This window comes from Lucilia cuprina, chromosome 4 (assembly GCF_022045245.1).
Source record: "Lucilia cuprina isolate Lc7/37 chromosome 4, ASM2204524v1, whole genome shotgun sequence".
In the NCBI taxonomy this organism is placed as follows: Eukaryota; Metazoa; Arthropoda; class Insecta; order Diptera; family Calliphoridae; genus Lucilia; species Lucilia cuprina.
The window spans coordinates 11,703,892-11,727,878 of NC_060952.1; the positions used below are offsets into that span (position 1 = coordinate 11,703,892).

Here is a 23,987-nt window from a genome sequence, read left to right on the forward strand (position 1 = left end):
TAGAGTAGAGCTACGCGGAGAAAAACTTTTTTTAAAACGAAAGATTTTAATTTTCTTTATTATAAAAACTAACAAAGTGTTTAATATAACAATAAATAAAGAGAACAAATAAGTTTTTAAATTTTATAAAAATAAATGAAAAAGTTAATAATCTTAAAGGAAATTAAGATAACAAAAAAAAAAAAAACAAGGAAGGCGTGTTCTTCTCTTTTAACCAACAACAACAACGTTGAATTGCAAGAAAAGTGGAAAAAGGTGTGAAATGTGAAAATCAATAACAAAGTAAAATACACGTTAAATGGTGAAAATTGATGAAAAATAACAAAAAAAAAAATACAAAATATTATAGTATATTTAAGAAGTAAATTAAAAGAAAGTGCAGTGTAAGTTTAGTTGTTGCTGCAGCAAGAAAATCTTATTGTAAAGTTTAAGATAAAAAAGATCTAATAGATTTTCTAACAAAAGTATGTTAATTGTTTAATAAAAATAAAGTTAAAAAAAGGGAATAATTTTTATTTCGTTTTAAGAAAAACTAAAAATTTATTGTTTGTAAAAAGCATTTTCAAAGTGTTGGCTTGAAAAGTCTTTATAAAACGGTTGGTCGGTCTGTTTTGTCTGTTTGACTGACACATCTTGTCTTTTTTTCTTGCTTGAGTTTTTGTTTGTTTAAATTCGTGACATGAATTAATTACATTCTTGTTTTGGATTTTTCTTGTTTTAATTAAAGTTTAAAACACACAAAAAAAGTGCAGTAAAAAAAGTAAACCAGAAAACTGAAACACACAAAACTAAAGTAATGTAACAAATTTTATATTAAAAAAAGGAAATCTACCATTTTGTACCTATATAAGTGTCTTAACTTAAAATGAAAAATAGGAATATTTTTATATTCTATTTTGATGAATAAAGTCAAAATAAAAACAAAAAAAAAAAAATAAATTAAATATTTCTATATACAAATGTTGGCGATATTTAGTTAACATCATGATTATTATCTTTATCCGCTTTATCTCTGAAAATATTATTTACTTGTCTTTTAAAACTAGTAACAGATATCTACTACATACCTACTACACCTATTCAGAATAGGTATATTTTATTATTATTTTGCTGTTTGTTTAACAAATTTAAGCAAAATAAAATACAAAAAAAAACTTGTCTCAAAAAAAATAGTATGAATCACACTTATTCCAATTAAATAAAATATCTACCATAAGATATAAATAAATAAAAATATACAAAAAATTGTAACTCAAGAAGTAACAAATTTGTTAAATTGTTGCTGTTTCTTTTTTTTTTTGTTACTTACTCATTTTTATTATTTTTTTTTTTTGTTTCATTTGTTTTTACTACTCTTCCAATAAATTTTGTTTCCATTTTATTCCCTTAAAGAAGAAAGCATAAAAAAACCACTTTAATAATAACAAAAACAAAACTAAAAGAGAAAAAAGAAGATTTTGGAGTAATTGTTTGTTGTTGTCGTTGCTATATTGCAATTTCTTGTTCTTGTTACAAATTTATAAGGAAAAAAATAGAGAATACAAACTATAACGAAAACAATAACACAAATATACAACTACAAATAAGATAAAACAGCAACAATCATATTTTCGATATTTAACATAGCAGTCGACGTAGCAGCAACCGCTAAAATATAAACATTCAACACTTATTCACACTCTACAAAATTTTAAAGTTTTCTTCAGCTCCTTCAATATGGTTGATGCCACGAAAAATGGTGGTGGTAAGTTTTTTTTATTTTTTATTACATATTTGCTAGAAACACTTGTTTATATACATACATACTTAATCATCTCAATACTTTTAAGTTACATAGTGTAAGTAAATAAGTTAATTTTTAATAGAACCGATGTCCGCCATAATGCTTAATATTTTTATACCCTACACCACTATAGTGGAGAGGGTATTATGCGCTTGTGCTGAAGTTTCTAACATCCAAAAATATTGGTCATAGACCCACCTTAAAGTATACCAATCGCCTCAGAATCACTGAGTCGATTTAGCTGTCCGTCCGTCTGTTTGTGTAAACCTTGTGCGCACGCTACAGGTCGCAATTTTCAAGATAATTTGATGAAATTTGGCACATACTCTTTTTTTGGTTCAAGGACGAAAGCCATTGAAAATGGTTGAAATCGGTCCTTTATTTCTCCTAGCCCCCATACAACCGTACACCACCAAGAAGAATTTTCCAATCGGTGTTGGTTAAGAATGTTATTTCCGTAATAACATCACTTCCAAGATACTTGGATCTAACTTCGACGAATGCCTGACAATGGCAAAGAAAGTGCTCCAGAGTTTCACTGTCCTCTCCACATGCTCTACATTCGTCTGAATCCGCACGTCCAATTTTGTATAGATGTGCTCGTAATCCTGTGTGTCCACAGAGAATACGTACCATCATACTAACCTCAGACTTGCTCATTTTGAGAAGATTTCTCGTCTTGCTCTCATCAGGGTCACCACATAGAATCTTTGTGGTTCTACCCACCGTTTCATTATTCCAAGAGGCCTTATGGGATTCATTCATCCATATTTTTAATTCAGCTTTTGTTGCGTCGAATGGTTTTGCGTTTGTCAGGTTAACTAACGTATAATTACTTAACGTATAATTACTAATAAAACGATTAAAATCTACAAAAATGACTTTGAAGTAGAAGTTAATTCATCTACCAAAGGATAGGACCATATTTAGCCCTTCTCCCCTAAGAGCCCTCTTGCAGAAAATCTCTTTTTTTGTCAACAATAAGTAAAAAATAAAACAAATTAAATGCTTTATTTAAAAAATCCACAATTTTAACATACTGACTGATACTGTAGGGTATCATATGGTCGGCAATGTCCGACTATATATTCACATTTTTTCAAGCCATTAGGTTCAAGAATTAGTTCACATAAATTTTTACCCAACTCCCTAAATACCTAGGTTTTGAGTCATTAAAAGAATTCTTAAAAAAAACCCTAATTGTGCTAAAATAAATCTACTCAAAGACGTTTATAAATATAATAGCAAAAATTGATAAGGCAGCAAAAAGTTAATTCAAAAAAGAACGACTGCTAGCTCTGATAAGATAAGAAAAATGTACATAAAACTACAACTAGAACATTTTCAGATAAAATTAAAAGAAATTTATAAAACGAAAAGAAAAAATAATATGATAAGAAAACCAACTCCAATAGATATGATGACAATTATGTATAAGAATCTATATATTACATACATTTTTATAATTAAATACAAAGATTAAGTATTAGAACAAGGACCTTGTGATGAAGGGGGTTTATAAACTTTTTTGAACTTGGAAACTTAGAGCACGTTTAACATTAGACTGTGTTATTTAGGAATCAGCTTACTTCCAGCTTTTAATTTTTTTTTGATCGCAGTATATTTTTATTCAGACTAGCCAACAATAATTAGGCTAGTCCCTAGATTAGTAGATAAACTAATTCATAGACTAGTCAAGAAAATAACCAATAGATTAGTCCACATTTTAGACAAGTCTAGTGTGTAACATGCATTACAAAGCATAATTTACTATACATTCTTCTACTATCAATATCACTTCTATATTATCAATACAACTATTATTATTATTGGCAGAATTAATTATTTGCCATGTTACGTTATAAGTCACAAATAGTTTACGTAAGTTTTCATATAAGAGATTTTAGAATTAAGGACTAAGGCAAGCAAGAACCGTTGTCCCGAAGTTCTTACTTCACACCGTAAACAAAACCAGTAATTAGCCGACCGAGAGCCAAAGCATTTAACTCGTCGGATTGTAGAACGTACCTATTAGTAATTAGCCGATTGAAAACCGAAGCATTTATCTCGTCGTATCGTAATCAGTAGTTAGCCAAAGCATTTATCCAATCGGATTGTATAATATTCGTATTGTTAAGTCATTAGCCGACCGAGAGCCGAAGCATTTATCTCGTCAGATCGTAATCAGTAGTTTGCCGGCCAAGATCCGAAGCATTTATCTCGTCGGATCGTAATCAGTAGTTAACCGATTGAGAGTCGAAGCATTTATCTCATCGGATTTTATAATATTCGTATTATTAAGACATTAACCGACCGAGATCCAAAGTATTTATCTCGTCTGATTGTAATCATTAGTTAGCCAATTGAGAGCCGAAATATTTATCTTATAGGATTGTATAATATTCGTATTATTAAGTCATTAGCTGAACGAGAGCTGAAACATAAATTTCAACAATTAATAAATTGTTAAAATATTAAAAAATTGTTAAAATATTAGTCATATTTATATAGAATAAATAATATTATATATTATATATAGAATAAATAATATAATACTCAATAGACTGACCGATAAATTAGGCCATAAGATAATCAATAGACTATTCAATCGAGAAATCAATGAATATCTATATCATAGTCCGTCCAAGTTCATTGACTATTGTATAATTCAATCTATTTACTTAAGTATTAGTCAAAAGACGAGCCAATAGATTGGTTCATTAACAAGTTATTATAGATTTGTAACTAAACTAATTCGTATATTAGTCAGTAAACTAGTTCATAGTCTACACTGAAATATTTACAACAATCCGTTGTCAATAGTGAGCTTGCCATGTTTGTTAACACTAAGACAACCTTTGTGTATAAAATTTAGATTTCGACAACGAATGCGTTGTCAAAATTACATCGTATGTATACATCGTAGACACCGGATGTTATTGAAAAATTATAAACTCTTTGGTGTCTATTTTTTATCAGGAGTACACATATCTCTTTCACTCTCAGTAATCTCTATTTTAGACGATAGACTAATTCACTGGCTAAACTAAAGTTAATAGACTTGGCCATAGTCAGTAGTTGGTAGAATTTGGGATAATCTTATCAATATACTAATCTAAACCCTTATTAAAATAATAGTCTTTAAATTAATCCAACTAATCAAGTCTAGTCCTAGTCTAAATAATTCAATAGTCTAGCTTTATTAGTCGATATAATGTTGAAAATAATATAATAGTGATAATTATCATTGAACGATTTGAGAAGTTAAGATTTTTATTAAACAAATTTATTACTAATTTTATTTAGTGTAAAATAAGAAATTTATTTTTGTATAAATTGAAAATATCTTGTATATTTTATACGCCTTTAAATTGTAATTTAATTTCGAATTTTGTGTATGACTCATAAATTGTTGCTACAACAAAATTCTTTATTTTTTTATTCACATACATACATAATAAAATGTAAAGTCTACAAAGAATAATTATGAAAAAAAAAACTAAATAATTCAACAGTCGTAAATTTTTATGACAAGAAGAACTCTGTAATACATTTTTCCCGCTTTTGACGATGAAAAAATTTTCAATGCATTTGTTAATAGCTGGATGGATGGATGGATCGATGAATCATTATACAAATTTTTAGAACCAATATTTATTTACATACAAACATATTCCACATTGGCTTGGAAAATACAAAACAATAGTACAAGTATTAAAAAAATTTTAATAAAATGTAAAGAAAGAAAAACTATTCATTGAAATTAATACTAAAAGACAAACCCAAACAAAATGTGCCAAGAATTAACATGACAAATTGCATAAAGGGTCTTACAAAAAGTGTCGATAAAATAGGCAGTTTTTTCGTTAAAGTTCTTAAATGATCATTTGTTTTAAATGTTTAAGTATTGTTCGGTTAAAAATTTATTCAAAACTGAAGCTTTTCCAATATTGTTCTTTTAAATTTCCTTAAAAAATCTCTTTACTGAAGTTTATTTTCGTTATACCCTGTTTAAATGAATCAGATTGTTAACAACATTGTACTGTATGATTGCAAAGCTTCAATCAACAGCAACAAAAAATAACACAAAAAGAGTTCATTCACGTCATGGCCATCAAGATTAAGACATTACCGGCTTTTTCATTTCACGTTTATTTGCAATTTAAGAAACAAAAAAAGTTCTTGTTTTTTTTCTCTCTTTACCTCTTTTTATCATTCTAAATACAAATATTTTTATTTTAAAAAAATAAAAATTAAGAAGTCATTGAAGGAAAAAGCTTTTCTTAATAAATATTTCATATTTTTTTAAACATGATTATTTCGTCTTCTTCTTATCTGCAAAATTAAAATGTTTTATCTTTAAAATAAGCCTAGTAAAATATTTTATTTTTCTGCCACAAGAAAGAAATACAAATTAATTTAAGATTATTTTTACAGCTTAAAAATACCCTCAGTTTTGCTCGAATACAATTTTGTTGTGATGTATGTGTGTGTTTTTTAAGCACGTTCCGAGAGATACATGTAAAATTGTTCTTATATCTCTTAGAGTTATATATATTGTTATTGTTTTTTTATTACATTTGTTTACACTTTTCTACGGGTATTTGGGTCATTTACTTGATGAACTCAATTTATCAAGAAATTCATGTTTTTAAACTTAAAAGAACTAAGAAAATAAATTGTCTTAACCAATGTTAAACGTTCATTAACATTAGTTTTTTTAATTTATATTACATGCTAATCTTGGCATATAAGAACTTAAAGTTTTTAATAATGTATTAAATTAAGATACTAGCTATACCCAGTGTGCTTTGCTACCCTAAAAATAATTGAAATAAAAACGCCACATAACGATTTTAAGATTCTAACTACAATATTTTTTGGAGATGTGCATATCTTCTAACTATGAAAAGTTTAAATAATTTAGCAATTTCTAAGATATACAAAATAATGTGTCCACTTCATATATCTTGTTTTAAGTCCTCCCGTCATTCTCTAAATGTTTACATAAATGTCAAAATATTTCTTGTAAAATTTTAAGATTCTAGCTCTAATAGTTTCTCAGCTATACGAATTTTTCTATTAAATTCATGTGGGAACTCCAGGCCCCCAAGTTGAAAGTCCGCTCTATTTCCTCCAAAATGTTCAGATGATTATTAAAGTTATTCGTGCAATATTTGAATAATTATGTTGTATTAGTTTCCCAGGTAAAAGAATTTTTTTATTTAATTAATATGGTAGATGCTAGAGTATTTAAACGATTAATCGTCGTTCGGTTAATCGATTAATTTTTGACGATTAATCATTCGAATAAATGAAAATTGTCAAATTTCAAATAACGAATAATCCGAATAATTTCTATCAATTAACCGATTAAGAAAAACTTACTATTTAGCAGTAAAATTACTATGTATTTTCTACAAATTTAAAATTTTTATAATAAATGTTCTTCTTTTCTTAATTTCTTAATCAATTTTCTATAATAAAGAAAATATATTTGATGTTTTTTGAAAAGAAATAAGGAAATAATTATATCGCTTTTATTTTTACAACCAATTTTTTTGGGAACATTGTTGTGTTCTTAAGGATTTCTACCAAGTTTTCAGCAACAGTTATAGTTGAACTAGTGTTCAATGGAACGTATGAATTCTAGAACTCGTTGAAAATCTTAAAAACAGTAATGTGTTTATATAAGCATTTCACATAAACAAGAATTTCTAGTATTTGATAAAAAACTACACAAAGAATTAAAGTGAAAATAATATTTTTGTTTATAAACCGTGCGTACAGAAACTGTGGACCATTAGTATTAGCTCTGTGTACTCAGTTTTTCATAATCAGCTCTTATGCTCCTGTAAAAGGACTTTAAAGTTTAAAAGACATCCAATTTCAAAAGATGGAATTCCAAATTTATATTAAAAAGTTGGTATTAATATTAATTTCAAATGAAGCTGAGTTCCTCTGCTTCGAAATAATATAACTTATTTCAAATCATCAAGATCATCAAGAATGAATTGGAAATCTTAAAGAAAATTTGTCACAAAAAAGTAGTTAAAAGTTTTTGAGTCGAAAATGAAATATTTTTATATGTAATTTCTTTTTCCTTTTTCTCTAAGTGATACCAATATTAGCATTATAAAATACATATAAATATTTTAAATATTCGTTTTTAGTCCTTTAAACTTTGAAATCCTTTTACAAGGTCATAAAAATCGGAGTGCACAATTCCGTAAGTGGAATTTATTTTCACATGCTTATCAACTTTTCCATGTGTGAATGCTTTTTTCAAAATTGTTACAGGGTGCATATGGAGAAAATTATTGTTAAAAGCAATAATAACATCTAGTTTCCTTTTATTCGAATAACCGAATAATTTTTAATTATCCGATTATTAACCGGCTAACGTAAAACCTCAAATAATTATTTGTCGAATAAACCGAATAAGACAAAAACCCGAATAATTGAATTCTCTAGTAGATGCCATATCATGGGTAGTTTGTCAAATGTTTTCCCTAAATTATTACATAGATGTTAGAGTTATTCATGCAAAATTTAAAGATTGGCCTGTGTTGATCCGGCAATAGCATGTAAAGATATAAAGTTCTAACTCACAGAGAACACACTGTAGTAAATCTGGTATAAACAGAGTTTTGCCTGATTATACATAGACAATTAAGGAAAATTCAATGAATTCACTCGTAGAAGAAAACTTGCCACCATCATTATTAAACATAGCACACTTCTCATTTATTCGCCACAAAAATAGATAATATCATCCGACACACTTACTCTAGGTATACGGGCGGGGGAAATACTCAAATGTTTCCCAAAAGAACCTCTCCAACAACAGGGACGAGACAAAGTCTGAAACTATGCCTGCAGACTACCGCCACCTATTGTACCAAGTTATGTAGTTCTCTTTTTTAAACCCATTGTTAAGTTTATAGTTCCGGTAGACTGGTAACAGCTCTTTACCCCGTTATTTTAATCACACAAAGATATGATCTTTCATCAAGGTAACATGCCGCCGAGGATTGCCGTGTGCAACTGAAGCAAGGATTTATCAAAAATAATCTAACATACATATATTAGGACGTAATCCTTTATTACCCTACACCCTCAAATGTTCCAATACCTGTTGAAGATGAATCCCATTCTTGTTATAGACCCAGTCTTGATCTCTCTCTTTTTAGGTGGATACAATTTTTAAATGTATCTGTATGTTATTAGTTATTTAGTTAGTTAGTTATTAAAAAATATTACAAAAGTAAATAATGTAAATTTTAATCTCTTAGTTTCAGCTCTTAAATCACTGATAAATGCTACTATTATTTTATTTAAAGAAAATTTTATTATTTCAATTATAAAAATTGATAAAATCATTACAATTAACATACATAAATGGATCTAACAGAAATTAGTTGATAATTAAATCCATTGATAAAATTATCTAAAATTAATGTTTTCTTTATATTAAAAAAACCGCACCCAATTTAATTTATTTTTAATTTTATTTGATTAACTTTCTTAACTAAATAAAACATTTGTTTATATTTTCTATATATTAATATTCCTATTTGTTTCTTTGTTAATGTTGCATTACGAATTTATTGTCTGCTAGCGATAAGTGGTAATTATTTTAATCATTTTAATTCAATAAATTATTTATAATATATTTATGATCGTTCAGTTTTGCATTACAAAGAAATAAGTCATTGTACGATGAAAATAATATATTAATATGATTTTAAATACTTCAGTCTTTAATATATTGAGAAAGTTAAAATGTTCGCATTTTATCGAAAGATTAGTTGAGAAAGTTTAGATTAGATTTTGATTAAATATTATTCTTAAATATTGTTCACATCTTAAAAAAAACAAAATTGAAAATAATCCTTATCAGAAGTTTGAATTTTTGAATATTTATACAAATAATCTTGAGATACCCAGCAGTTCGTCGGGACAGTTCCGAAATAACCACTTGACATAGCACGTATAGTGGCCCCTAGCCACAAGAATAACCACGTGACCAACCATTTTAACATGGCTTGTCCTACGAGGAAGTCAATCGTCACTCTACAGTCTAGAATGAGACTGTCCATATGTAATTAAGAGTAGTCAATGGATGCTAATCTCCAAATGAGTTCTTGAGAGTCAGTCACTGTTTCCTTGGGGTATATTTAAGTGACGACGTCGACTCTCTTGCTTATATGGTGTACAGTAAAGTGGCGATTGTCTTCGCGCTAGATTACGAAGAGTACATTCGTGATGAATGACCAAAAACATTCAAATAGGGTATAACCAGCTGCTTAGACTTTAGTGGAAAATAAACAATTGTGACTTCAATGAAGTGACTTCTGAAGTACAATGGAAAAAACTTTTTTTAAGTGTCCCCTCACTCATTTACCTAGGGTACAGTAAAGTGTCGACTGTCTTCATTCTCGTTTACGAAGAGTACGTTGGTGACGAATAACACAATATATAGAAATTAGAGTCAACCATGTGGTTACACATTAATGTAAATGACAGTCTTTAACGTATGCATTGACTATTTGTCGAACTGCTGGGTAATTGTAAAGGGAAATACACAGACGAACAACTGTTTAACCAAAGGATTGAGATTCGAATATGGCCTCAAAAACTTTCCATCACATTGAGATTTCTTGTCCAGTACTCTTGTAACTAAAAACTACCGTTAGAAGAGGGCGAAAACATATCTGCTTGCATCTTAGAGATATCAATAGCTAATTTCAGTCCATTCGATTCGGGAAATTGTTAAAATTCCAGTTAAATGCAAAACAACAAACAAACTAACCAACTAAAGTTGCAAATTTAATAGATCTTTACAAAAAAAGAAACGATTAAAATACTTGAACTTTGACATTTATGTAAATAATAAATTTAAATTGTTCCACTATTTTAAAACTTCATTTAAATAACTGTAAGCCCAAAAAAACAAAACGTGATAATCATAAAAAACATCACTTCAAACAAAGCTTTATTTAAAATGGCGAACAAAAAAATTACATTCAAGTTCAATGGGTCTCATCTAAGACAGCTTTGAAAATCCAAATCTTCATCGTATAATTAATGCTAAACATGATTTTCTTACATGCCTGCCACAAGACTATATTCAGCTTGTACTTTGATACTTATGCCAAGATGATGACTTCAAACAGCGTCATCAACATCAACATGCACATCAAACGTCATCAGCAAACAACGACAATAAAAATTGCAACTACAACTAAAACATGTCTTTGTAAATCATTTGGCACTGGGCCAATTATAATTATGAACAAAACAACTTACTAATGCAATGCCACTGTGCAACAACTGAGAAAAGACAAAAACAACAATTACAACTCACACACCAATAAATGTGGCAACAAAAGTGTACAACAAACATCATTGTCAACATCTTTTTAACCATAAACAAAATTATTTAATCGAATTAAAAAACAACACAACAACACACTCAAACACTTTCAAATACACTTACACTTTTTTTTAATTTTTGTTGTTTTATATCACTAAGATACAAACACAATTACAAAAATACTTTAGACAAAAACAGTTGAGTTATCGCCTTTTTAGTTGAAGTGTCATTTTACATTGAGTGTGTGAGTGGCAAACATTAGCAAGTTGATAGATACATCATATAATTTTGCAACTTAAAGGCTTAAATCATCTGTTGCTTTTAAGCGGTTTATACATAAATAGGAAATTTTTAATTGTTATTTTATTATAGTTTTTCTAAAATGGAAAAAATTAATAAAAACTGATTTGTTTAAAGAAAATATTTAAAATATTTCGCAAAGCTTTTACTACACATATTTAAAAGATAAATTTGCTATTATGAGTTAAAATATTTTGTTTTATAATTAATAGATCGGAGGTGATGTGTTCGATTCACACCTGAGACACTGGTTGAGGAAAGCACAAAAAGAGTAATTTAACTAAGAATTTTTAAATATTTCTTTAGCAAAGAATTTACAAAAAATCTCAATTTTCCAAAAATTCTTTTTCTACAGAGAAATTTAATTTTTTGTTTAAAGAAAATTTTGATGATTTTCTCAGACTGTAGAGAACATTGAAAAATTTCTTTTTAAAGAGAATTATAGAAAAATTTTAAAAGTTTTTATTTTTACAAAGAATTTTAAAAAATTTTAAAGATTTCTTTTTTAATAGAATTTTCAAATATATCTTTATATAGAGATTTTTTAAAATTTTTCTTTCTATAGAGAATTTCAAAAATTTATCTTTTTTATAGAATTTTGCAAATTTATTTTTATATGGAATTTCGGAAGATTTCCTTTTCAATAGAAAATTTTTAAATATTTTTTTATAAAAAATTTGCGAAAATTAAATTTTTTAAAGAATTTTCCATATTTTTTATTAAAGAATTTTCGAAAAATTTCTATTTTATCGAAAATGTTCAATTTATTTATTAATAATTTTTAAAAATTTATTTTTTCTATAGAGAATTTTTGAAATTTTATGTTTTTATTGAAAATATTCAATGTTCCTCATGTTTTTGTAGGGGCCATATGAAATTTTTTTCTTTATTAAAAATTTGTCTTTGTTTTTAAATTATATTTTTATATAGAATTTTTTTAAAATTATTTTTTTAAAGGGAACTTTTCCTTGTATAGAGAATTTTTGAAGATACCTTTTCTCTTTATAAAGAGATTTTTTGAATATTTCTCTTTCTATACAAAATTTCAAAAATTTCTCTTTTTTTATAGAATTTGGATTTTTTTTATATAGAATTTCGGAAGATTTCATTTTCAATAGAAAATTTTTAAATGTTTTTTTTATAAAAAAATTTGCGAAAATTAAATTTTCATTAGAAAATTTTCGATACTTTTTTTCATTAAAGAATTTTCGAAAAATTTCTACTTTAAAGAAAATGTTCAATTTATTTATTAATAATTTTTAAAAAATTATTTTTGAAATTTTATGTTTTTATTGAAAATATTCAATGTTCCTCATGTTTCTGTAGGGGCCATATGCAATTTTTTTCTTTATTAAAAATTTGTCTTTGTTTTTAAATTATATTTTTATATAGAATTTTTTTAAAATTATCTCTTTACAGAGATTTTTCCTTGCATAGAGAATTTTTGAAGATACATTTTCTGTTTATAAAGAGATTTTTTGAAATTTCACTTTCTATAGAAAATTTCAAAAATTTCTCTTTTTTTATAGAATTTGGATTGTTTTTGTATAGAATTTCGGAAGATTTCATTTTCAATAGAAAATTTTTAAATGTTTTTTTTTTATAAAAAATTTGCGAAAATTAAATTTTCATTAGAAAATTTTCGATACTTTTTTTCATTAAAGAATTTTCGAAAAATTTCTACTTTAAAGAAAATGTTCAATTTATTTATTAATAATTTTTAAAAAATTATTTTTCTATAGAGTATTTTCGAAAATTTATATTTTTAGTGAAAATATTCAATGTTCATATGTTTCTGTAGAGGACATAAGACATTTTTCTCTTTATTAAGAATAAGTCTGTATAGAAAGTTGTTTATAAATTATATTTTTATATAGAATTTTTTAAAATTATCTTTTTATAGAGAATATTCAAGAATTATCCGTTTATAGAGAATTTTTGAAGATACCTTTTCTATAAAGGAATTGCGAATATTTCTCTGTTAATAGATTTTTTTTTACAAAATTTCTCATTTAAAAGAAACATTTTTAAAATTCCTTTTTTAATAGAGAATTTTTGAACAATACATTTTCTACAGAGAATTTTTTTAATCGTATTCTTTTAAAGAAAATATTCGACATTTTATCTTTTAACACATTATTTTTAAGCATTTTTTTATAGAAAATTTTCGAACATATATTTTTAATACAGAATTTTCACGTTCTATAGAGATTTTGTGAAAATATCTCTATAATTTAAAAAAAAAATCTCATAAATTTTCCCTTTCTATAGAAAATGTTAACAAGTTTATGAAGATAGAAGATGACACTTTAGAATTAAAGAAATCTAAACTTTAGCATGAAGCAAATATTTGTAACTGCAACTAAAAACAAATTATTAACATCAATCATTTAAGTAAATAAATCTTTAACCGCAATTACATTATTTTTACAACTACAACATATAACTATTTATATTTTTTATTAAAAATTTAATTAATGACTCACACCGTCATGATATTTGTTTGCTTGGATATATGTATGAATGCAATATGACGGCCACCATGATTCCATTTCATATCACAATGAGGTTTTATTTTAGTTTTTGCAATTTTTTTTTCTAGGGGATTTTATAAGTTGGCGTTGGTTATCACTTGACATTAATTATAGTTATTTTTTTGTTGTTGTTGCCTTTTTTTCTTCACCACTATATTACATAAACACTAAATAAAAAAGACTTTAGTAGCTAAATAGAAATAAAACTTAACAATACAAATTAAATAATAGAAATATAAATGTTATTATGAAAACAAACAAAAAAAAAAAAGAAAAATAAATAGACTGAAATATAAATTCAAATGATTAATTTGCTTGACAAAAGATTATATTAGACGTATGAATAACAATTGAATTAAAAACACTCACTTAAAATCATCAAACAGAGAATAGACATCTTTAAGATATACTACTGTGGTCATATGGGAATATAGCTTAAGTCGAGAATTAGATTTTAATTCTAATTCAAAATGGATTTTATTGTACATGTGGCTACAAGACGTTTTACTTTAAATTGACATTTAAATTCGTATTTAACATAAGACAACTTATGATGTTTTACAATATTACCATAGTTATTTGTTTGTTTATATTTTGATTAAACCGTTATGTGACTACCGGTTAACTTTCATTTGATGTTGAAGAGATTTTTTGTTTCTATTGTCTTTGATTTCAAAATATTTTCAGTTTCAACAATGTTTAGGAATTGCTTAATAAGATTAAAATTGAATTCGATTACCTACTCATTTAGTTTGCGAATATATAGAAATAATAAAATGAAAATATTTTAAAAGCTTTTAAAGTAATTCTATTCATATTGATTTTATGAATGATGTCAGTGCGTAATGTATCTTCATAAAAATCCTTCTAATGATGTAATATATGCATATCATTGTACATATTTACTCTTATGTATGAGTATATAACAATAATTTTTCATATGTATGTGCATAGATAGAATATGAAACAATCTTCTTTTTTTTAAATTGTACATGCACATCAATTTATATTGACCTTGGCTTTGACAATTGTTGCATTTAAATTAAAAAACCTACAAGCACATACTCAATACTTTACAAAGTTGCTTTTATGTGTGTATATTTTGTTGTATCTTGTTATTGATATGGATATTTAAGTTTTATAATGGATTCATTTGATATCTTTTCATGTATACATCAATTAAAATATCCTTCAATTTAATGATATGGATATTGTATTTACTACACCATAGATGGATAGATAGATAGATAGATAGATAGATAGATAGATAGATAGATAGATAGATAGATAGATGGATAGATGGATAGATGGATATATAGATAGATAGATAGATAGATAGATAGATAGATAGATAGATGGATGGATAGATGGATAGATAGATAGATAGATAGATAGATAGATAGATAGATAGATAGATAGATAGATAGATAGACAGACAGACAGATAGATAGATAGATAGATAGATAGATAGATAGATAGATAGATAGATAGATATGTAGATAGATAGGTAGATAGATAGATAGATAGATAGATAGATAGATAGATAGATAGATAGATAGATAGATAGATAGATAGATAGATAGATAGATAGATAGATAGATAGATAGATAGATAGATAGATAGATAGATAGATAGATAGATAGATAGATAGATAGATATGTAGATAGATAGATAGATAGATAAATAGATAGATAGATAGATAGATAGATAGATAGATAGATAGATAGATAGATAGATAGATAGATAGATAGATAGATAGATAGATATATAGATATATAGATATATAGATATATAGATAGATAGATAGATAGATAGATAGATAGATAGATAGATAGATAGATAGTAATCCAGATCTCAATGTCCTTACTGAAAATATTAATAATATTAGGAAAGCGGATAAAGGTAAGCTGCTCTTAGAGCTAAATAAACCAGCTCATGAGAAAACAAACTAATTTAGAGATGCGATTACAGATGCTATCGGATCAGTTGCAGAAGTACAGGCTCTAAGCCAAGAAATACTACTGGAAATCACAGACATTGACGAAGTAACCACAAAAGATGAGGTTTTAAAAGCAGTTAATAGTGAACTTGAAGATCATAACAAGCAATAAAATCCATGAGAAAAGCATATGGAGGAATCCAAACCGCCACTATTGCCACTAGTGCTACATAATTCCACATATTACTAAAAACTGCAAAAATACGTATTGGATGGGTGATATGCCGAATTCGTGAAAAAAAATAATACCAAAAAGATGCTACAAATGCCTTGACTTTGGTCACACGGCAACAAGATGTTAAAGCCCCAATGACTACTCAAGTAAGTGTTTCCGCTGAGGGGAAGAAGGTCACATGATTAAATCATGCAAGAATAAACCATCCTGTCTTCTTTGTAAGGATAACACACCTAAGAGTGATCACGTAACTGGGTCAGGTGTATGTCCCCAATACAGGAAAGCGATGCAACAGTTAAAAATACGATGATTAGATTACTGCAAATAAATCTTAATCATTGTGATGCAGCCCAGCAGCTATTAGGACGCGAGTTAAATGTAGATGTAGCCATTCTTAGTGAACCCTACAAAAGGAATGATACACCAAACTGGGCATATGAGGCCACTGGAACGTCTGCAATCTGGTCAGTGAACAGACAAATGTTACAAAACTCAATGACGAGAGGTTTTGTCCGCGCTACGATTTTTGAGATAGTCATATATGGTTGATATATATACCCCCGAGATATGACATTAATGAATATAAGAGAATCATTGATACTCTACGTATGTACATTAGGGTAGCCCTAAAATTTAAGTATATAATGTAATTAATTGAAATTCAGTTTAACTGACATTTTATTTAAATATTTTTTTTTAAATGTAAAAAATCTGAAAATTTTAAGAAAAAATTTAAAATATCGATTACTTTTACTCTGATATGTTATTAAAAAGGCCTTTCATATGACACCAAAATTTTTTATCTTTATCTTGGAAGAGATTTAAAAAAATCCTTGGATCAAGTCAAATATTGATCCCGGGAAATAATTTGAGAAACGCTATCTTGTAATCAATTAAACTTTAATTTTAGTCGGGAACATCGACGCCTTATTTGTCCTCCATACAAACGGGGCCACCCTTATCTACATACATAAATAGAGTTAGTTTATCAAATATTTTCCCTTAAACAATAAGACTCGGATCAATTCATCCTGAATTTATTGTCTAAAAGTTAACATTTCTGTTAAAAATGAATTTGTATTCGTTAAATATTCTTAAAACTTTTTTAAGTGTTAACGTTTTCTACACAAAAACATTAGCAGAAATATACTCCCATCAAAACCATAATTCTACATGTATTTTTCTTCTTATTTTTGCTTTTGCAATCATAAAAAAAAACAAACCAAACCATTGAAAGTCATTTGTTTGGTATTAAATGTTAAAAACTGGGTCACTAAGACTATATTTCAGTTTAACCTCAACTTTACTCGTTCGTACAAGCTCAACATAAAAAAAATTGAAAAAAAATCAACAGCTACGACCAGAAAGAGAAAAAAACAGAATAAAATTACAAAAAGCCACAAGAAAAATACACTAAAAACAGCATTGTCAATTGGACGGATGGACGGACAAATGCTTACATGCAGATATAAACTGGCAGCAGGCAAAACCGACAAATGGCGTCAACCCGTTAGCTGTTGATGTAGTTGGATATAAACAAAAAAAAATTATAAACCAAAATAAAGAGAGATGGAAAAAAACGCATGCAAAAAAATAAAAGTCAAATCTTTAGTTCATAGTTGTTGTTTCTACAGTGTGACAAAATATTTTATTAACATTTATTCTTTAAAAAATTTTGAAAAATCGAAAAACTTAAAAAAACTGTGCGAATTATTGTGTGTCACTGTGTATGTATGTAAATAATAACTTGTATTGGCTTAAAAACAATTGAACTTTTTTCATTGTTTAGGCTTAAACAAGTTTTTAGCTCTGCGTTTTATAGTTCTTTATGTTATTTCTGACTTATTTTTTTATGAATTAAAGAAAAAATGTACAAAATATGTAGAATATGTATTTATATAAGTGAGGAAAAATTAAAAATAACAAATTGAAAGAACTGAAATTTTTGTATGAAGATTTGAAGATTCAAATTTTTTTCTAAGTACTAACTAAGATCACCTGCAAATAAGAATTTAAGTTTGTTTTTGAGAACTACTTTGTAAGTCATTACTAGATTCCTTATAAATAATGTAACCAAAATGTAGTAGTCATTAAAAAGTAAGTTGTTGTTAGTATAAATCATCAACCCAGCAAAAACATGTTAATAACTTGTACTTACATACTTTTCTATGAATTACTTAGAAGGTATCTAGTAATGACTTATAAATAATATATTATGTAAGTACTTACATAATTTTATGTATATTTTTTGGCAGACAAATATTCAGATAATATCTAAAAACCGTTTCAACTTACAGTTTTTGTCTTGCAACATTTTCAGAAATGTTTTTTTTTCTGACGACGTTTCAGAGCAAAAATTTTAACTTTACACGGTTGTATGATCTGATAACCGTGTATCAGTAGCTTATTATTAAAGCTGTGGATGTGGAGGTAGTGGATGTGTTCTCGTAGGCTATTTTTTCTCAATAACATTCTCTCTATTTGCAGGCGATCTACGATAAGTACTTAACTAACTCCCTATTTGTAAGCGAGTAAGTATTTACTTGCCTCTACTTTCATTCCCCCGTTAAAATAATCACACCAAATCTGTATTTTGATTACGTTTACACATTTAGTTACGCAATGATCGAAAAAAAGGTATTTCAAGAAGAAGCAATTCCATTTCGTTTTGTAAGTTGTTGTTTATGTGGCGGAGAGTCGAATCGAAATACAGAATACCAAAGTTACCAAACGGTTAAAATTTCCATTCAAATTGAAATGTAGAATGGGGGCTAATGACTTAAAATGCTATTGGTTAAGCATAAAGTTAAGAACTTTTACCCCTTACTGTTCAATGTAAATTTTCGCTGGGAAGTTTTTCGTCAAACATAACAAAGCAAACTGAAGAGAATTCTCTACCAAAAGACAAATTATTAATCCTTCCTTCTATTAAGGAGTGAGATCGAAAAATTCTTAACACACGTTTTTCATTACATTTTTCAACCAAAGTATTATTTGATTTTTTTTTTTTTTGATCAAGTTACCTTTGAAAACATGTCAGTTATTATGTGTAATGTCAATTATATTATTTTTTTGTTAATCTGATTAAAATGAGCGACCAGAAAAAAGTGCGTACTGAAATTATTAAATATTTTCAACTAAACCCAACTTGGTCTTACAAAAAGTTGTCCAAGCATACAAAGGTCTGCCGTCAAACTGTTTCCAATGTTATTAAACAGTACCGGGAGAACTTGTCAGTTGATAGAAAACCTGGTTCAGGTAGAAGGAATGGTCCACATGATGTTTCTAAAGCCAAAAAATAGAACGCATTTTCAAAAGAGCTCCCAACACATCCGGTAGGAAAGCAGTTCGGTTAGCTCAGTGCTCGGACTATTTGGTACGAAAAGTTAAAGCTAATGCAGGTTTAAAAACATACAAGGCTGAAAAAGTTCCTGACAGGAAGGCTGCTAAAAATTTAGAGGCCAAAAGTTTTATAAAAAAATATTCTTGCTGCATAATGGATGACGAAACGTATGTTCTGGCAGATTTTTCGCAACTTCCAGGTCAAAAGTTTTATGTTGCTGATGCTCGAGGGAATGTTGAAAAAATGTTTAGGACCCAAAAGCAGACAAAATTTCCCAGAAAGTTCTTGGTATGGCAAGCAATATGCAGTTGCGGCAAAAGAAGCCAATCATTTGTTACAACGGGCTCTAAAAATACCGAAATTTACATCAAGGAATGTTTACAAAAAAGGCTGCTTCCATTCATAAGACTTCATAATGTGTCCACTTATTTTTGGCCTGACTTGGCATCCTGTCACTATGGTAAACAAGCCCTTGAGTGGTACAAGAACAATAATGTGGTATTTGTACCAAGAGAGGCAAATCCTCCAAACTGCCCGGAGCTAAGGCCAGTGGAGAGATATTGGGCTCTTGTTGAAAGAGAATTGAAGAGTACAAAAAAGGTGTCCAAAAGTGTGGTAGATTTTAAACGGAGATGGATTACATGTTTGAGCAAAGTGACAGAAAGCACTATAAAAACGTTAATGGAAGGGTTTCCGAAAAGGGTTCAAAATTTCATCACTAGTGATTAAAACTATAAAAATATTTTTTTTTTTTTTTGTAAATTGTAATATTAATTTGAATCAAATAAAAAAAATAAAGCTGTAAGTTTAGTGGTTTCTTTTTTATAAACATATATGTATGTTAAGAATTTTTCGATCTCACTCCTTATTTCTTAGTTTCTTATTTTTACTTCTTCTTATCAAAGGGATTCACAATAAAGGGTACTTTACACGATCACACTTTACGTACGTAAAGTCTAATGAAAAAGTAAAATGAAATTCCTTCCGCATAACAAAAAAGAGAATAAAAGTTGTATGATTTTTTGTGTTTACACGATTGGTATAAAACAATTACAAAGTAAGATGAAAACAGCTGTTTCACTTTTTTGTATATGTTTACATAAAAATGCATCCCTGATCTAATTCGAACTGCTTGTTTTTTGAATTATTTAAAAAAATGAAGAGAGCCATACGACTTTCAAATTTTCCGTCCGTATTTTCTCTCGATGTGTGATGGTTTCATTACATATTGAATTTAGACGATCCCATCTGTACTCTTCTACACAAAATTTTGACAGATATTACTTATGTGATCATGTAAAGCCGGCTATAAACATAACGGTCACCAAGTGGAGTTGTACCTAAGGTTGCATTAGCCTTCCTTACTTAACCTTTCTCTAAAAAGTAATTCAAAGAAAATAATCTACAATATAATAAAATGAATAGAACTTATTTCAAATATATCAAAAGTGAAAAATATTAAAAAATATATTAAAATCTTAAATAAACAACGTTTATTGATTTTAAAACGCAAAAAATAGATTTTAAGCATCATTACGAGTTTATTTAAAAGGTAAAAAACACAAAGAAATATTTAAAATATTTTATATGTAGGTGCTTAGGAGCAACAAAGAAATATTAAAAACAATAATAAATTAAAATTGAAAAGTTGAGCTAAACAAAAAAGCGGTATGTCATAGCGCCCCGGCCTCATCTCTAACTGAGCTAATATATAATAGAATGTTCATATGTATTTCCATACAAGTACATACAAAAACAATAAATGCAATAATACTAAAATACACACATAATTACGAAAATAATTTCTATATATTTTTATTTATTGTTTATAGCAAAAATACTCGTCATATTTGCCAATAAGTTAAACTGGTCTTGAAATGTAGTTTTTTTTTCAATTCACATCACCTGCTGCGGAAGAAGATCACATCAGGTTTTTCTTATACATATTATTTTATTTTTTCCTTCAAAAACAAACCTCAAAAACTTTCAACCACTTCTCTCGTATGTGTGGGATTTTGTTAGTGTTTTAACTTGATCTACTATATGCCCATAATTGGTTTAAATAACAGGCAACACTTTTTTTCGGTTGTATCGCTATTCGTTTACCTTTAAAATCATATAAAGAGCTTCTTTTGAACTTTGTTTCACCTTGTGTCTTATCTAGTTGTATGTTTGTCTGTTTGTCTTTCTGTAGGTCTGCCTTACTTTATGTCTTCTCATGTCTCGCCTTTGTTGCTTTGTTTCGTGAACTGTAACAGAAAATGAATTATAATGCAATAAAAACAAAAAAAAAAGGAACGCACGCAAACCTTTAAATGCAAAAACAAAAGCTTAAATAAATATTTTTTTGTATAATTGAAACAAAACATTTAAATTATGAATGAATTAAAACAAAAACAAAATGTTAAATTATACATATTTTGAAGCGAACATAATCAAAACGTTAGGCGTTAAGCGACAAAAAGTTTCTAAATATTATTCTAAGGAATTTTTGTTTGAAGTGTATAAAGCAATAAATTTCTGGAATAATTTTTTCATTTTAACTTTGTGTTTCTGTTCGCGTGGAAGGAACTTTAGACTTATTTTAAAATTTCAAATAGGCAACGTGCCACGCCTACTAAAAAAATAGTTATTAAATGTTGCGACTCTCAGAAAGTGCAAAAGCTAGTCATTCTTGTGTCTTATGAGCATGTCCCATTATTATCAATATGTATTTTTAAAACAAAAAGTAATAACAAAAAAAGTTTCTCTGAGCCTGATAAACTATTTCCCAGCAATAAAAAAACATCCTGAAGAAGTGATGATTTTAACACAGGGTTGTCATAGAAGGGATGTTATTATATTTATTTAATGGGTTTCATTTAAATAAAATTCAGTACAAAAAAAATTTTATCAAAATTGGATTCTTTACGCTTCTTTAGAAGTTAAAAAAACATCACACAATAGAAGGTAAACAAATTCTCTTAGTGCTACTTTTGAAGTGGTGATAAATATTATTCTTTTGGAAGTAGTGGGGCATGGTACCCTCCAATACAAGTTTAATCTAAAACTTCGTATATCAACATTTAACATTTGGGTAATAAATTCACGGACTATTAATAAGGACGTGGCACCTCACATATTAATTAAATACAAAAATTCGTCTATCTGAAAAATTATTACAGCTAGAATCTACAAATTTTGCATCCATACGAACCTTGGGCGGACATTCATAAGGGGTCTTGGAACTGCTCATATGAATTGAATAAATAAATTTGTTTACTTGAGAAACTCAAATTCTAAAATTCTCTCATATAAATTCATACAGGTATCACAGAATCTGCTAGATTTACAATCTTGAAACATTGTTAAGTGGGTAAAGCTATTTTTTATAAAAAGATAAATTATTGAACATTTATTTAAAACTTCAAAGTAAAAGCCGTGATATACGGTTGTCAGATCTTATAACATTGTCAGTAAAATGTTCAGAAAATGTATGATAATCATCTGAACTGGGGTTCTATAAATCGACTTTCGAATAATCGAACAACCGACTTTTTGTCGAAAAAAGTCGATAACTCGACTATCGTCTATGAATAAAGTCAAAAGGTTGAAAATAGTCGAAAAGTTGAAAAAAAGGTGATAAGTCGAAAAAAGTCGAAAATAGTAGAAAAAAGTAAACAATCAAAAATAGTCAAAAACTTAAAAAGTGGAAAAAAGTCAAAAACTCCAAAAAAAAGTAAAAAAAATAGTCGAAAAGTCGGAAATGGTCGAAATCTCGAAAATATTAGAAAAAAGTCAAAAATAGTAGAAATTTTTTAAAAAGTGGAAACAAGTCAAAAACTCTAAAATATTTGGAAAAACTCAAAAAAAGTAAAAAAAAATAGCCGAAATAAGTTGAAAAAGTCGAAAAAATCGAAAAATCGACTTTTTATAAAATACTATAAGAAAAAAGTCGAAAAATCGACATTTAACTAAATGCAAAAGTCGAAAAGTCGACTTTTCGTTTCAACTATAAAACCCTAATCTGAACTTACAATTTTTCTTTTGTAACGTTGTCAGAAAAAAATATTACCGAAAATATTGCAAGACAAAATTTGTAAGTTGCCAGTATTATTAGACATTTTCTGCACATTTTACTGCCAACGTTGTAAGATCTAACAACCGTGTATACATAGCATAACCAAAAAATTCTACCTCCGAAAAAGAATTCATTCAACATAACTGAAAATTTACCAAAACTATTTTTATTAGACAAAATTTAAAAAATTTATCGAATTAAAAAAAAAATATGCTTTTTGTTTAAATTTATTAATATCTGTCTATCAATTCATCTCTCTAGTCGCTTGTAGTTTTAATTCTAATTTTACGCAAAAGTCTATTAAATAACAAGTAGGAAAGTATAGTCGGGCATGGCCGACCATATGATACCCTACACCATGAGTATATTTTTACAATTTTTACTTTTATAAATTTTTTATTTTTTGTAAAGAAA

General features: G+C 27.5%; 1 protein-coding gene across 7 annotated transcripts in view; it reads left to right on the forward strand.

Annotated features, from left to right (window-relative positions):
- The first annotated feature begins 19 nt into the window (after positions 1-19).
- LOC111690180 (serine-rich adhesin for platelets) overlaps positions 20-23,987 on the forward strand; it is a 59,531-nt gene continuing 35,563 nt past the window's right edge. For 3 of the 7 annotated variants that reach the window (XM_046950226.1, XM_046950232.1, XM_046950231.1), the window contains exons 1-2: positions 20-464; positions 1,393-1,744. In XM_046950226.1, coding sequence (XP_046806182.1) covers positions 1,717-1,744 — 28 coding nt within the window. In that variant the 5' untranslated portion in view covers positions 20-464; positions 1,393-1,716. The remainder of the gene's footprint in view (positions 465-1,392; positions 1,745-23,987) is intronic. The other 4 variants (XM_046950227.1, XM_046950228.1, XM_046950229.1 and 1 more) reach the window with 4 other exon arrangements.